This window comes from Empidonax traillii, unplaced genomic scaffold (assembly GCF_003031625.1).
Source record: "Empidonax traillii isolate 1590-97213 ecotype Southwest subspecies unplaced genomic scaffold, ASM303162v1 scaffold167:size2001844, whole genome shotgun sequence".
In the NCBI taxonomy this organism is placed as follows: domain Eukaryota; kingdom Metazoa; phylum Chordata; class Aves; order Passeriformes; family Tyrannidae; genus Empidonax; species Empidonax traillii.
In genome coordinates, this window is record NW_020955360.1 from 667,148 (window position 1) to 683,316 (window position 16,169).

The 16,169-nt window shown below is 41.1% G+C and overlaps 1 protein-coding gene across 1 annotated transcript in view; it reads right to left on the reverse strand.

The window, feature by feature from the left end:
* KDR (kinase insert domain receptor) overlaps nt 1-16,169 on the reverse strand; it is a 32,324-nt gene that overhangs the window by 3,654 nt on the left and 12,501 nt on the right. The window contains exons 15-29 of the mRNA XM_027885539.1: nt 16,038-16,169; nt 14,290-14,396; nt 13,728-13,863; nt 13,371-13,475; nt 12,047-12,160; nt 10,894-10,982; nt 9,047-9,203; nt 7,486-7,586; nt 6,318-6,440; nt 6,068-6,179; nt 5,580-5,679; nt 5,358-5,463; nt 4,119-4,270; nt 553-649; nt 367-455 (exon numbers count right to left, since the gene is read on the reverse strand). Of these exons, the coding sequence (XP_027741340.1) occupies nt 367-455; nt 553-649; nt 4,119-4,270; nt 5,358-5,463; nt 5,580-5,679; nt 6,068-6,179; nt 6,318-6,440; nt 7,486-7,586; nt 9,047-9,203; nt 10,894-10,982; nt 12,047-12,160; nt 13,371-13,475; nt 13,728-13,863; nt 14,290-14,396; nt 16,038-16,169 (1,720 nt within the window). The remainder of the gene's footprint in view (nt 1-366; nt 456-552; nt 650-4,118; nt 4,271-5,357; nt 5,464-5,579; nt 5,680-6,067; nt 6,180-6,317; nt 6,441-7,485; nt 7,587-9,046; nt 9,204-10,893; nt 10,983-12,046; nt 12,161-13,370; nt 13,476-13,727; nt 13,864-14,289; nt 14,397-16,037) is intronic.

The following is a 16,169-nucleotide window of genomic DNA, read 5'->3' on the forward strand; positions in this document are numbered from 1 at the left end:
AAAAAAAAAAAAAAAAAAAAAAAAAAAAAAAAAAAAAAAAAAAAAAAGCAAGGAAAAAAACCAGCTCTTTGTCAGTTCAGACAGGCCCTCACAAATATGGCTCAGTTGTGTGTACCAAGTCAGTATTTCCAAAGGGTGGTTGATGCTATTGCAGCAAGTCCTTTCTGGGTGCTGACTGATGCTCCCAACAGCTATGTTATCTCTCCTCTCCTGGTACCAAATGTGGATGACCAGGTATACAGTGTACAATTTTGCTTTGTTTTTAAAAGTACATTAAGAAAAGATTTTGTCTTCCAAACAAACCAGTCTTCTGACAGACTGCAGCTAAAAGGTCATATTCAATCCTGTGTGCAGCCTGCGCCTTACCTAAAGGGTATTTTCACTTGTTTATCATTCTCTTCCAGTGTCTTCAGCTCTTCAGATGCAAGAACCATCCCACTATCTGTCTGGTTTTCCTGCAAAGGTATTAGAAATGCATTAAATGGAAGAGGATTAAAAGCATGAAAAAAATATATCAACAGAAGGAAAATATGTACAAACAGACAAACTCACCTCCTGAACGACTTTTACAGTGGTTACCAATGGGACATCTTCAAATGTTTTCACACTCACAGGGCGGCTTTTTCTCTTGCTACCTTGTCGGTACTGACTGCAAAGAAAACAAAACAAAAAAAGTTCTGTGTCCACTATCCACAACTTGGCTGCAAACAGCACAATGATATCAGAATCCTTTTATCTCTCTTCAGAGAAGTTAATCCTTTTGTCAAAACATATTATGCAAACCTTCAAATATCCATTTATTGAAAAGGATGAACAGCCTAAGAAATGGCATGTTTCTGACCTTTTGCTCCTGACAATCTTGATCTCTGAGCAAATTCTAAGAAATGGCTTTGAGAAAACAGCTTCTTTCCTCAGTTACACTGGAGGGCTTCACTTCCTGCAAGGTTTGCTTAGAAGTACAATAAACAGAGGAGCCTGGAGCACAGACATGTGGCTCTTCCTTTGGACTGCACTTCTGAGACCCCTGGCTGGACCTAGGACAACAACAGCAGACTCAGCAGACTGCTGCCCTTAAACTGTGGGGATCAGGACAGGGAGTGCTACATCTCTCTTGAAAGCTCTTCTCCAAAAGAAGACCTCTGGTCAGGATGACATCCATAAAAAATATTGGACAGAAAAAAATAAAACTGACATTTATGGAGGTACTAATAGAGCAAACAAAATGGCTATCCTCAGCTTTCTGCCTAAGTGAATATGGAATAAAATGGATGTTGGACCAGTTAAACAGGAAAAATTTCTGTTCTTAACAGCTAATGAAGGAAAAGCCATAGAGGAAGAAGTGTAACCTGCATCCACTTGAAGGGCAAAGCTGACGGAAATTAAGAGCAGCATCAGCCGTATTTTCCAGCTTTGAGTCTAGCTATGCTGAGTCCTGCCCATTTCCAACAGACATTCTTTTAAACTGGTGGGGATTTTACAAGTTCCATTTGTAGCCTGCTCAGGTGCTCAATCACACTTTAGAATGTTTTTCAAATATTAAACCCAAGTACTTGCTGCAAATAAAATTTGCCCTAATGCTGGTGACACAGAATGAAGAATTAGCACCCTCTTTGGTGCAAATTTTCATATTCTGAAAAATGTTACTATGTTCCCTCTCCATTTTCCCTTCCTAGACTTAACAAAACCAGTTATTTCAAGCTCTCTGCACTGGCCATGTCTTCTGCTCCTGTTACTCTGCAGTAGTATCTAACCTACATCCCATCCAATGCTATCAAGACCAAAAACATCTAATGGACAACCTAGTCCACTTGCCTTCCTGGACAGCCTGATCTTAAATGATGAGAAGTTCATTCCACAACTTGCCCTCTAAGTTTGGAAGCTCCCTGTGTGCTTGCATTTAAATGTCCACACAGGCACAGAACTGCATAGCCAGGACTACAGTTAACGTGAGGACTGAGAATCCCAGCCTCTTGATCTGAATGACCTCTCAGGTACAGGAGTCCTGCCTCTGCTCATCCCAGACAAGAGTCAGCCTACAAGACTGCAATGAATGAGATCCTCCTGCTTAAGCCAAACAACTGTGCAAACAGGACCAGAAATAGTGTGCAGACAAAAAGAGGCCATGCATGGAGTCTGACTCCTGTCCGGCGGCAGTAGAGTTCAGCTGATGTCCTGACAGTATTTCCTGACATGTGTTTGCATTTTGTAATAGATTGTCCATTAAAAGAAGGCCAAAAATGTCCTAGAGGAAATCAAAATCCATCTTCTCTGCTATCCTACAGATCAATTTTTCTCACTAAAAATGAAACTAAGACTCGTTTGGCTTGATTTGTTCTTGAGAAATCCATGCTGGCCATTTTTAGTTAATTCTTTTTCCTGCAGGTATTTACCATTATTTATATGATTGCTTATTCCAGGATTGTTGCTAGAATTCAAATCAAACTGATTTAAGAACTACACATTTTCTGTTCTTTCTAAAAGCAGGCATTATCTTTACACTTTACACTAAATCTTCTATACCTCATGTAACTTTTTAATCACAATATTTCAAGGTGCAGAAATTGCAGATCTATTTTCTAATCCAAATGTGACATATGTTAGGAGGTCCTGCTGATTTTCATTTACATCATCAATCTAAATATTCTTTAATATTCTCCATGTTTCCCTGTGCTTGCTTTCCTCCTCCAGCTTTGATTAGAAATTGTATTAATCAGCCTTTCCTCATAGTTAATACTTCTGTGAAGATTGAAAAAGACATTTCTGAAGAGACCAATCTGTTTCACCATCTGTATACTAAGATCCATGCCTTTAAAATCATTTTCAGCTACCAGAATGGAAGAATAAAGCCCATAGACATGTCTTAACCTTTCCACTTTGCCTCTCCTAGCATGGCTTCCCCTAGTGCTTTCACAACCCTGTCACACTGCAAGACAAGAGAAAAGAGATTCAGTCTCCTTAAAAGGTTGGCAGAGGGATTTTATTTCTGTTCATAACAGGAAATGGAGACCAGGAAAAGCCATATAGGAAGTATTAGAAGTGGAAAATAAGTGTGATGTTTTCAGTGTTAAATCATGGTTTGTTGTCTTCTAAATATTTATAGTTTGAACTGTCCCATTACTAAAACACGGGGTTGAGAGTTCAGCTGTAGGACCAAAAGTTTAACTGAAGTGTGAAATGCAGTTTGGCCCTACCTAGTCTTTTCCGAGACCATGTAAAAATGTCACCCTGCAGTCCCCAAAATCGTTGGGAATTTTGTCTTTGGTGGGTATAATACAAGCACTGAGAGAGAGGGCTCCACTTCGTGGAAACCACATGGAATCTGCCAACAGAGTCCATCTCCACCCTGATGGTTGTATCCATCTCTTTCTATCCTCCTACTCCTGAGACTGTATTAAGCAATCCAGGGCTCCCAGCATCTAAATGGCTGAATTTGATCTTAGGCAGCATTGGATGAGAAAATACCTTTCTCCTTCTCATCCCATGCTTGAGGTCCTTAAAGGGTCCAACATAAGCCCCTTCAGTGCATTAGTACAAACTCCTTACTAGGGAATCACCTCTGCCATGATACACAACAGCATCCACCACTATTGTTCCATTGTGGATGCCTCAGCAGCCCACCAGAAGCAAGTGAACAAAACCCAGAGACAACACTATTTATTTTTTGTTCTCCTTGGCTATCATTTCATGACCTATTTTCCAACATTTCACTTTAGGAGGAGAAATGCCAGATATTAATGATAGATCTATCACCATTTATATTCTAGGGAGCTGCAACACAACAGTGGGAACACAACTGAATTGGACCAGTAAAACCTTTTGCGTGTTCTGGTTCTTAAAAAACAGACAATAAATATTCTCGCGTTCTTTGCTTTTTCTTTTTAAAATGAAAATACAGTATCTTAAAAGGATAGCGACATTAAATATAAATAAAAAAGCCACTAGCATTTAGGGAGGAAAGAAACTAGCTTTTGCATAGAAAATCTCTACAGATTCCTTCTTATCCATATGGAGAAGGTTAAATATGGACTAGGCAGCTGAAGCCTCTTCCTTTCATTTTCCCTGCCCCCCATATGAACAAAACACAGAGGCCCCAGTAGGATGTCCACCATATAAAATACCTAATTCCTGCTGTGTTGTCATAATGGAATTTGGGATCACAGACTTCCTCTTCCTCCCTACAGGAAGCAGGTGAAGTTGGGAGAGAGAGACCTGAATCCTCTTCCATATTGAGCGATACTGACAAAGGAAGGACAACGTAGTCTTTACCATCCTGTAGAATGCAGTGAAAAAAATACAAAAATTAAATAGGCTACAGAGACACACAAACAAAAACAGCGACATGCACGTATGTGGAGAAAGCATCAGATCAACAGTGCTACCCTGGTTGTTTTACTAAACCATGAACATTATATGCCTTTGCAGGAGCAGCTACATTAAAAGAAGGAAACTTAATAAGAACCACTTCCAAGTAGTTTTAAATTTAAAAAGAAACAGATTTTTATATAATATACTGTAAAATAATGTATAAATTGAACCTCTTATTGATGTCTTTGAAAAAAAATACAGATTATAGTAATGTTTGACTCCCAATGCCACAAAGTACATGAACCTGATAGTTCGTAAAGGCAGGTGATTACCATCAACATCAATAGGTTAGAAAGGGAGAACTTGTCTAATAGGGAAGAACATGGCCAAATCCAGTGTCCTTCATCCAGTGGGTTCACATCTATTGCCCTGGCCTTGTCCCCTTCCACAGTAAATGAAGAGGAAGCTACAAGGTAGAGAATCTGGTAGAGAGGCCCATGTACCCCAGCTAGTCACACTGAGCTCTTTTACTGCAATGCCTGCACCAAGTGCAAGTCTTAATACGTTAATTTGCATGGAGTTGCTCACAAGCAGTGAAATTCCTGTATCCTTGTTTTCCAGGATAGTCATTAAAAGTGTTGCAGCCCACACCCTTCACATACACTAAGATATCCATCTTTGGCACAGTAAGATCAACAGGAGGTACCTGCTGAAATGTGTCTGCAGCATGCAGAGAAATCATCAGCAGAGCAGGGAATTGAGCCTGTGCCAGCAACTCTCTAGCAAGACAGCAGTGGTGTCATGGGAAGCCTTGCTGGCAGGACAGGATGGCTTTTGGTTAACACAACACGACTTCTGGGACCTTTACCCCACAAGTATTCTCTGCAAGTCAGAGACCCCCAGCTGCTGGTCAGTAATGGGAGTGGTGGAAGAAGCCCAGGCTCCCTGACAGCTCCAGCAGACAGTACCCAATTATGGGATGATGTGGTGGCTGGTAGGACAGGAGGTGTTCAGCTGGTGTTTTTAGTAACCAGAGAATACAATTCATTTACCTGACGGACATTGGCTTGCAGTAAATTTCCCAGGTGCTCTACCAGCTCTGAAAAAGTGGGTCTCTGTTTAGGATCTCCATGCCAGCAATCCAGCATTGTTTGGTACCTAGAAGGGAAAAAACAATTAAAATATCAGCATAAAGAAAACATCACCTATTGCTTGCTCCAGCACCTGATACTATTGTAGGGTAAATGTGAGTAGCTGGAAGAATAGTTCCTCACATTTCTGGTGTTGTATAGTCTGGTGCTCTCATTCTTGTTCCTTCTTTCAGTCTTCTGCAAAATTCCTCATCGATTTTCACTCCAGGGTATGGTGATGCACCTAAAGTGAAAGCAATGGTAATTTTAATGCATTAGACTCTTAAATTTTGGGATTAATTTTCAAAAAAATAACTTGCTCTGGCCTGGGTTAATAAGACAATTCATAAGACAATTTGGATTTGTAAACAATTTATATTTATGATGAGAACAGCAGCTGATTGAGTAAATGAGGCACATCATCACATACTGAAATTGTATGAAGACACGTTTCAAGTCAATGTTCCTACATTTGCAATTTAAAGAAAATCTGAGTATTTTATTTTGATAGAGAAAAATATACAAAATTTTTTCAAGAAGTAAAAGAAAATGCTAAAGAGGATCCAAGAACACTTTGATTTTCTTCATACAGTATTGTTTAAAGATGGCTCAGTAAAATTAAAGTGACTCACCTAATGAAAATATTTCCCACAGCAGAACTCCAAAGGACCATACATCACTCTGAATGGTATACACTCTATCAAAAATGGTTTCTGGTGCCATCCATTTTAGGGGTAGTCTAGCCTGAAAGCATTTTCATAAACAAAAATGTATCACAATTTAGCAAAACACTGAGTTTCCACAAACCCGTTTGAGGGAAACACAGAAAAAAAGTCCTGACTTCATATTAATTCTCTATTGAACAGAGAATCTGAAACTTACATCTCCTTTTCTGACGTAATCTGGGTCTTTGTAGATGTCTCGAGCCAAGCCAAAATCACAGATTTTGACCACATTATTGTCTGACAAGAGGATATTACGAGCAGCCAGGTCCCTGTGGATGCACTGCAAAGAGAAGTAAACAACTTCATATGCTGCCTGTTGTCACAGCTCTGTCCACAAGGCTGATGTCTTTCACATATGTGCTCTTCTACCCTCAAAGACCAGCTTATTCTTAAAACCTTTTAAGAAAAAGAAACCTCAGCATCAACACTTGCTGATTTTAAGTGCTTTTTTGATGGTCACAACTGATTTGGCTCAGGGAGACTTGTATTCCCAAGTCCAAACATACATCTGTTTATCCACTATGCAGAGAAGGCCTTTGAAGTTGTCTAATTAATTATCCTAAGCAGCTGACACAAAACAGGTTCAGATCTGATTACCTTTAGATTTACTTAGGTTCACTCAAATCTGTGTACTCCACTATTTTTCAGAAAAACAGCCCACTAAAATGCAGACTTGATTCCAACACAAACTAATCTTGACTACAGCGAAAGAAGTCCACATCTCTACCTGTGCAAAACAACAGCTTAGTCAACAACCCAAAGACTTCAAAAGTCAAACCTCAATAGGTTGAAGTAAAAGAATCAGGATCTGAAAGTGGCTGCAGATTTGCCTCTAGTATGAACTAAAACTGCAGATTCTGGAAAGAGGCATTTTTACATATGCACACCAGTCAAGATGTATGAAAGCTAAACAAAAGCATGTTTTTAGGAAAAGACTCTGAAGCTGACTCTTGAATATCTATCCCGAACTCTGAGGCAGCGATGTATTCCCCACTTTGATTTTCTTTTCCCATTTATGTTAGATATTAGAAAACGGTTCTTCACCCAGAGAGTGGTTGGAAACCGGAACAGGCTCCTCCTCCAACTACTTAACCATTCTTCTGTGAACTGGTGGCCTTAAGCAGATCACTAACATTTGAGTCAATAGACACATGGGCTGTTTCACTCTGTAGTATTAATGATTTGAGTATGTCTTACAGCAAAAAGAAAATGTTGCAGATGACTACTAGTCCAAAGATGAACATGCTGTTTCCTTCTGTAGACCTACAGCACTACTTCCTACTGTCAAATAAATAATGTGCCACCCTTCCTGAGAAGTTCCTTACTTTGCGTGAAGCCAAGAACTCCATTCCCCTCGCCACTTGGAAGCTATAACAGATGAGGTCCTCCATGGTCAAGGGGTTCTTGCAAAGATCTTCAGGACCAGCTGCAAAGAATCAAACAACAGTCAAACATGCCCTTTGTAACTGATTTCACCTATAACTGCTTCTTTTGTAAAATTCCATCCTAACCTTATGCCACATTGAACTGGAAGAGCAAACCGAGCCCTTTTTTGGCCATATAGTTAACATGAACAACCCATTTTTCACCAAACTGGTCTTGTGTAAAATGAACATTGAGATGATGGGTTATACCTAAGCCTTCTTGCTTATTTCCAGACTTCCCACCAGTGGAAAGATTTGCAAAATAATCCCAAAAGAGAAACAACCAAAACTCAGCTCTCAGGTTCCTAGGACAGTAAAGTTTGCTGTGGTTTCAGCAGATGAATTTGGAAATGAATTAGAGGGTTTTCTTAGTTTTTAAAGGGAAAGATAATGCCTTGGGGAGAAAGACTTGAATTTGGCAAAAGGCCCAGCTAATTTAGGGTAGAAGAACCCTAACCTCATCCTTTAGTTACCTGGAGAAATAATGTACTCAAATGTCCAAAGATATGTAGGCATTTAGTTCCTGCTGAAATAAACAACTCTATGATTTTGCTCAGCTCTTGATTTTAAGTAGAAATCTACCAAAAACCAGAACACAGGTGGCTATGCTCCTCATCCTAAGGGATGCTTCAGGTCTACATACTTTGTACAATATCCCAGCTTAGAGGGTCAATGTTTACACTAGAGAGTACTAAAAATGGTGTGGAAATGCATAAAGTGCATGCCTAACATTACCTATTAGACCACATTGAAACTGCAAGATCATCCTCCCCATTCACATACTGATGTTTTAATTTGCATTAAATGATATTTAGTAGTAGTGGAGGTACAGTCAGTAGAGCTACAGCCTTTCTTTCTCCTGACTAGTCTGATCCCTTCCTTGATGAAATTAGTGGCCTCTGAGATGGCAGCACTGAGCACTTTGTGCTGCCTCTGCTAAAGAAGGACATGGCAAATGCATTGGTGAAACCACTGCAGAGGGTATGTATATCCCAGGGAGACTCTGAATGAGTGGATAATTCCAGTTTCCTGTTCCAGACAGACCATCTGTGCCCAGGGAAGGCAAAGCAACCTCTCTGCTAATAAGCAGTGAAGCAGATAGCGTTTCACAGTATTTAACTTCTGCATAAACAGTGAAGAAATTCAGCTAGCAAGCTGATGCATCCCTCTCTGCCCTGCCTTCGGAGTTTGTGCTCTGCAATTTTCCCTGAAGACACTGAGACGTTAAATAGACATATCTTCAGAAGGCAGTGCATTAAAAAGGAAGCCTTTCAGATGAGACATTATCTGGGATTGGGCTGAGGGGTTTGGAATGCTGAACTGAAAGTTCAGGAACTTTGGTCATCCAGGTAATACCTCACACACAGCTTTGGGGGAGCTTCAGAAATCACACAGTCCCCAGTGTCCCTCATCAGCCCCACCAATGACACCTGTTCCAACACCAGGAGAAGACATATCCTACCATCCTCCTCTTCCACATCACTCAGGGACCGCTCCTCCACAAAGCCAGAGCTTGCTGAGCTCTGGCTGCTTGTGATGCTGTCCAACCGTCGCTTCAGGTCTGCAGAGACGTCACCAACGTAGTTCTCTTTCCCCTGTCGAAACCTGGCACATTTGGCCTAGAAATATGAGGGGAGGGTGAGAAAAATCAAAAGCTGAAAGCGTGCCAGAAGCTTAGTCTGTGTCAAGGTCACCACTGAAGGCAGGGAGGGCAACCCAGTGCTGGTGTGATCGGCTGCTCTGCTCCAAGCCAGCTCTGTTTGAGGCACCCAGCTGGTGCAGTGACAGTACCAGCAAAACCCAACCCGTGGTCACACAGGTTCACCAGCTTGAGCACCCTCTGCCACTCCACAGCTCAAATTTCACCTCTTCCTTTTCCATCTTCCCCGACAAACTCCAGCAATATCTCCACATGCCAGGGAATAAACGCAGACTGAGGACCTGGCCTCCTCAGCCTTGTGAAGCACTCATGGATTAATGCTCCTGAGCCCCTCTCATACGCTCCAGCCTCTCCATACTGCTACAGCTTTACTTTCCACTGCTGCAAAGGCCTTTCTACTAAACCTGTACCTTGGCCAAAACCCTAGCAGCCATCACAATCTGAGTTATTTCCTTCTTCCCTTAAGCCACTGAATGCCTCTAGGGAGAAATCCAACCCCACAGGCTTCCTCCACCACATATCCATTTTCTCCTGCTTTGGTTTGGTGATTTTTTTTCCCTGGCAGAGCTGGTTTTTAACATTGCCAATTCCCATTCCCACTGCTTGTGTAAGCAAGGGTCAGCACCCTCATGAAACCCTGTCTCTTCCTTCAAGGCCTCTCAGATATTTGTTTATCTTTTTACCTCACAAGAAGATGCAGAAAGTTGCCTTTGCCAATATAAAATAGTAAACAATGTCTCCAAGGATCAAGAAAAATAACCCCCTGGAGAACCAACAAGCAGAGGGGAGAAGCTCTGATCTAAACACAGCAGCTGCAGGGAGACTCAGGTCTACCAGTGTGTCAGAGCACAGCCCAGGGACCTCCCTCTCGGCTGTGCATGGAAAAGGGTAGGGTCCTGAGTGTGATGCTCAGCGTTGGGTACACGCAGCCATGTTCTTCATCCAGCAATCTCACCCCTGAGAGGAGGGATCCTCTCAACCCTCTGCAGAAATCAGACCCCTCTTAGAGGTGCCCAGAAATGAGTCTGAAAGAGCCAGTCCCCATCCTTGCCCTTCTTTCAAATCAAGGTGCAAAGAGGGGGTGCAGTGACGGAGCTCCCTTTTGCAAAGGACTTGGGATGTGAAAAGCTGACTGTAAACTTATGAGATACATAAATTATACCTAACTATTAACACCAAACAAACATATAGCCTGGTTCAGCAATGAGACAAGGGGACAGTGGAAAGGATAATCACATGATAGCAGATACCTATGGATATCTGATGGATATACACACTAAACAGAGAGTGCAGTTATTTAAGGTGGTCTGGAGCTTAATTAAGAGAGGAAAAAATTCAGGCTGATAATCAGAAAAAACTTCCTGAAAGATATAGCCAAGTGTAAAATAATCTGCCAAGGGAAATAGTGGAAGCCCAGTTCCTTTGCACATTTTAAGCTAACAATAACAAAACAGCTACATTGCAGGGGCCAGGGGAAAGACTAGATGACCTGTGATGTCTTTGCCATCTCTCATTCCCATGAGAAATACTAAGACATTCAGCATCCCCAAGGACTGCCACTTTAGTCTTTAGAAAAAAAAACATTGTGCATGGAAAAACCCCACCAAATCAAACATTTTACTGGTTTTTTTTTAACCTTGACTTCTTACCTTGAATGGGACAAAGTCACTCCTCTTGCTCCGTAGGTAAGCTGATAGATTTCCGAACTTGCAATATTCCACAATCACCATGAGTGGGCCTGTACAACATATAAAGCAATTCCTTAGAAACACCATTTATAACCCACCTTATTTCACAGCATAATTTGTGACTAGAAACACATACATTTCTAAAAGCATTCTGCCACCCAGAGATTTTTAAAAATACCTGTAATAATAAAAAAATAAAATCTAATCAAAGCAGGGAAATTATTACTTTTTCTGCTCTGTAAGGAAGGAAAACAAAGCAGATACTTTAGAAAATCATAGGCTTAATTTCATATGTGAAAGAACTAAAAATTTAAAACAGGAATCTTGGTTTCAGACATATATGCCTTACTGTACAGAATAAATGTGGTATTTAATGCTCAGATTTACTTCATGTAGGCATATGCTACAATTATAAAATTCTATGCTAGGTTCCACATTCTGGCTATCTCTATTTTATAATGGAATAAACAAGGAAATAAATATTTATGGATCATGTTTCCCTCAACAACTGACTTCTGTCATGGAACTTTACAAATTAAATTCTGATCCCACAATAAGCCAACAAGTCAGCTTCCCTGAAAAATTATTACTTAGTTACTGTACACTGAATCTCTTCCAAATTAGTCTGTAGTGCTGGATTTGCTAAAGAAAACATCTGTCCTGGATTATAAAGTGAAATTGGTTCATCCACACAGAGCTGGACTCCAAAATGCAAACTCCCCTCCTACACACACACAGAGGCACCAACAGTCCATCCAAAGACAGAGAGGGGAAATCACAACTTGCAGTGACAGTATAGCTGGTGACAATAGGAAGAAAAAATTTTTAAATGTATTATTAGACTCAGCTCCAAAGTTTGTTACATGTGAGGTGTCCACTGGAAAGGTGGATCTGAAGTACAGAAAAGTAAATTGATAGAACAACTAAGGAATGGAACTGCAGGTTGAACCCAGGGCTTCTGAGCCCTTATTCCACCTCTGGACCACTCACCCTTATCAGATTTTGTTTAAAAAGGGACTATTTCTTCCAATCCTTAATTTTGAAACTTGATTTTCTATGTAGCAGAAATGGCAGAAATAGGGTTTTCTTTAACACCCACTGAGCAGTTACTCACCTCCTGGCTTAGTGCAGGCTCCAAGTAAATTGACAACGTTGAGATGATGGCCAATATGAATGAGTATCTTCAGCTCTGACATGAGTGCTCTGTGCTCGCTATGGGTTGCCCCTTCTGCAGAGATAAAACAACACAGATCAGGAGCAACGCAGACAGGAGGGTTCTGCCCTCCTCCCCATTCTCTTCTCTTCTTTATCCAGCCCATCTTGTGAGAAGCCTTGTTGGCTGGTAGTCTGGGCCAGCTATGCTGCGGGGCACTGATGAAAACTAGGCACATGCCTGACAGGGTTGAGTTTCCTCTGCTTTTAAATGCTTCCCAAAGCTTGCCAAAGGCAGTACATGAGAACACAGACACAAACAACCCAGCTTAGCAAACATCTTTTTTTCTACAGACCTTTTGAGCAGCTTACACTCTGCTGTTTGACCCTCACAGAAACATTATCCCATAGTCATTGATGGGGTCCATCCTAAGGGTCCAGTGGGTCCACAGACAGGGGGAGACAGAGACAGGGCCAAACATGCCTGCAGCCTCACCAAAAGCCTGGACACATGGCTGCTGTTCTCATCGCCCAGATATAGAAGGGGAAGAGGAAAGAGCTGAAACAGTGGAGAGAGAAGGGCAGAGAAGGCAACTCTCTGATGGTTGCCTGAGCACTGGGAAACTGGAGGGACAGGGCTTTCCAATTTTTACTGATGGCATGTTCATCCCATTGAAGTGAGCTTGCAACAGCTCTTGCCTGTGCTTCCGACTGCTCACACTGTACCATAGAAATCCCTTGTCTTTCTCGTCCTTCTTCCAGTACAGCACAGGGTGGAATACAGCCCCCAGGTGCTGGTAGACCCATTTTGCCATACCAGTTATGTCTTTTTTAGGAATAACATGTGTGGGAACTGCACACTGCAACATTTCTGTGGCAAATGTGAGGCAGTATAATATGATTTAAAGCGAGGAGAAAGCTATTGCAAACTACAGCTCATTTTGGAGCGTGCCTAAGCCATTGTCTAGAGACTTGCAGAAAGCTTCCCACCAAGATGCATAAGGCAAAAATGGACACAAAATTGATTGCAGGAGCAACTTTATCTTCTGAACCTGAGTAGAACCATAAAGCTATGGCTATGGAACCACAGTCACAGTGCTTCAGTTATTTGTGAGGGAAAGGCATGTACCTCTCCTAATAATTGCTTCATGGTAACAACTGCTAAGCTAAACTTGTATAACCACTGGTATGAACATCTTGATTTTTTTTTTTTTATCTACTGATTATAGTATTGACAATTTCCCTATGTTGTGTATTCAAGGTGAAGTTTTAGTCATTGTTTTTACCTTTAAGCATTTTGACGGCCACTGTTTTGCAGGTAGCAGTTTTGTCAATCCCAAATGCATCTGCTTCTATGACCTGGCCAAAAGCTCCACGCCCAAGAGGTTTACCTTGAAGTGAGAACATAAATGTATTTGCTTGGCACAGCAGGCAAAAGGCGTAGAATAAAAAAGTAACTCCAAACTGAAATTAACAGAGATCTTACAATGTAGAAAGGATGCATCATATTCTATGAGTACACAGAGTCCACCTGGGGATCCTGCAGCAGGGCAGCCCCATGGCAAGCCAGAACCTTCATGAAACAGCCCCCAGCACAGGGCTGGCTGCAGTATCACTAAATGGCTCGTGCAGTGAAGACATACCTAGCTTTAGCCGGTCTCTGGGAAACTCCCACTTGCTGGCATCATACGGGAGCCGTTCACAGTGCTCGTCTATAGGGACTTCATCAGGATCCATGATGATTGACAAGTAGCCAGTCTTCATGTCCCCTCCGTTGGCCTGGAAAATGGTATTAGTTGCAGTTGCACAGATTTTTTGCTGGCAATGTGCAGGCAAAGTGCCATTTTATCACTTTGTAGTGTTTCATTAGTTCCCAGAAATGCCAGGCTACTGTTTCCCTACACCATGTCATCATAAGTGTGATCACTGTTAATTACTTGCACTTTTCTTTTTCTTTTTTTTTTCTTTTTTTTTTTTTAATAAACAAAATCAAATGAAACATTTTTTTCTCTTGCGAGGGCCTGTTCAATTAAAAACAAATTTCTGTGCCCTGGGTTCCAGGCAAGAATGTTATGGCATGGAGTGAAAAAATGTGTCTGTTGATTTTAGAACAATGGAAAGAAGCAACACAAAAGGCCTCAAGTCAGCTCTCATTTGTCATGCAAGACCAGCGCTGATAGGACAGTATGAGAATTTTTTCATTACCCGCTTAACGGTTCGGAGGATGATTACAAGAAGCAACCAGAAGAACATGGCAATCACTGCAGTGCCAACGAGGATAATGAGCTCCAGATTTGTTTTCTCTTCAGCGCCTGGGAAGAAATAAATGAATATTTGAGTGATAGTTGGAAGCATATTTGTTTTGTTCATTCATTAAAGTAAAGAATGGAGGTCCTTGTTCAGAAGGTTCGTTTTAAAAGTGCAACATGGAGCAAGGAAACGAAAGCAAAACAAAATAAAAAGCTTGGTGGTTTGTGTTGGAATATTACGGCTTCATGCTGCTTTGCACATCACCCAATTTCTCAGCATCGACTTTGTTTCAAGAAAGGACAGTGTCTGGACCCTTGGCAAATGTAAATAACTAAAATCTCACATTTTGAAAAGAAATAATTGTTTTAAAATACCCAAAATTAACTACTGTTTCTCCAGAAACCAAAAAGCACCTTGATCATATAGTAAATAAAGTGCTGTGAGAATGACCCAGAGAACAATCTCTCCCTTGTCTCTTGACATGATTCAGCTGCGGCATGAAACAGTGTGGTTCTACAAGAACACATGATAATAAGGTCTTATTTACAATGTCTCTTTTCCAGTTGCCCACAGACACCACTTGAACATCTGTTAGTGCAAAGAGGCAGCTCTCTTCTTCAGCTCTTGTTTACCACATCATGCTCCTGTATTTCATCCTTTGCACCACACAGATTTTTCTACACAGTAGCACACTCCATTGCATGACCTCAATGAGCTGCACTCTAAATTTCTTGGAGCAAAACAGTATGTCCTACACAGACTTCCAACTTTTAGAGATGCGCCTCAGCCATATTTACCACATCAGCTGCAGATATTTTCCACCCTATTTAAACATTTTTCCAATATCTTAGTATCCTAAAGAGACCTACAAGAATAACAGGATACTGCTTTAATTACCTTAATGGAATATATCAATGCCCCTGACCTATAAGATGCAGGTTTGTGAAGGGTTCAGTGAGTAAGTTATGCAAATCTACTAATATCAAGGGCAAGAAGCTTTTTGTTTGAGGCTTCTCATTGCAAGTGGAAAGTCCATTGTGCTTCCAACTACTCAGAGTGCAGACTAACCTCTTGCTAAGAATTATCGCATACCATTGCAAATTGTGTTGTGGTGTGCAACAATAGGACTGGAACAGGTAAGACATGGGTCTCACAAATGCTGCTTTCAGAGCCTGGTGGACTAAGGTTGGAGCCCCCTAAATCAAAAGCACTACCTGTTTCTATCACTGAAATGGGATAACAACCACAATAGACTGCACAAAGTCTTCACAGTTTTTCTTAGATGCTGTGAGAGCGATTATATAGTTTGAAAAGGTACAACATACTGTGTTAAAAAACTTAGTATGACAATTATGTTACCAAGACAACAGAGATGTCCCAGAATATCTGCAGGTTTAAGTAGGCTCTGTTGTACAGGATTGCATGAAATACAGGTTAACAGAGTTTTCTTTGCAACCACAAGTAGGATGGATTCAGCTTTTGTTGAAAAGCACTAAATAACATGGCTTAGAAAAAAGCATCAACCTCAACAGCTGGGTTTATGACAGCTATGACTGAACCCAATTTGAGCTTGACAGGAATGGTCAGGACTCTTCACAAATTTAATTGTGTATTTTCAGATCTCCCACCAGGATAGCCAGTAGATTTTCCTTTTAGTGATTCTAAAGATTTCATGCGCAGTTTAGAAAGAAGCTAACACCAACCTTCCACTGAGAAAAAAGCCACTGCTTTACTGCATCCAAGGATGTTGCATGCAAGGCAGGTGTATAGCCCTGCATCCTCTTTCCTCACTCGACGTATGGTTAGTGTTTTGTTTCCACCTTTCAAAACAATGC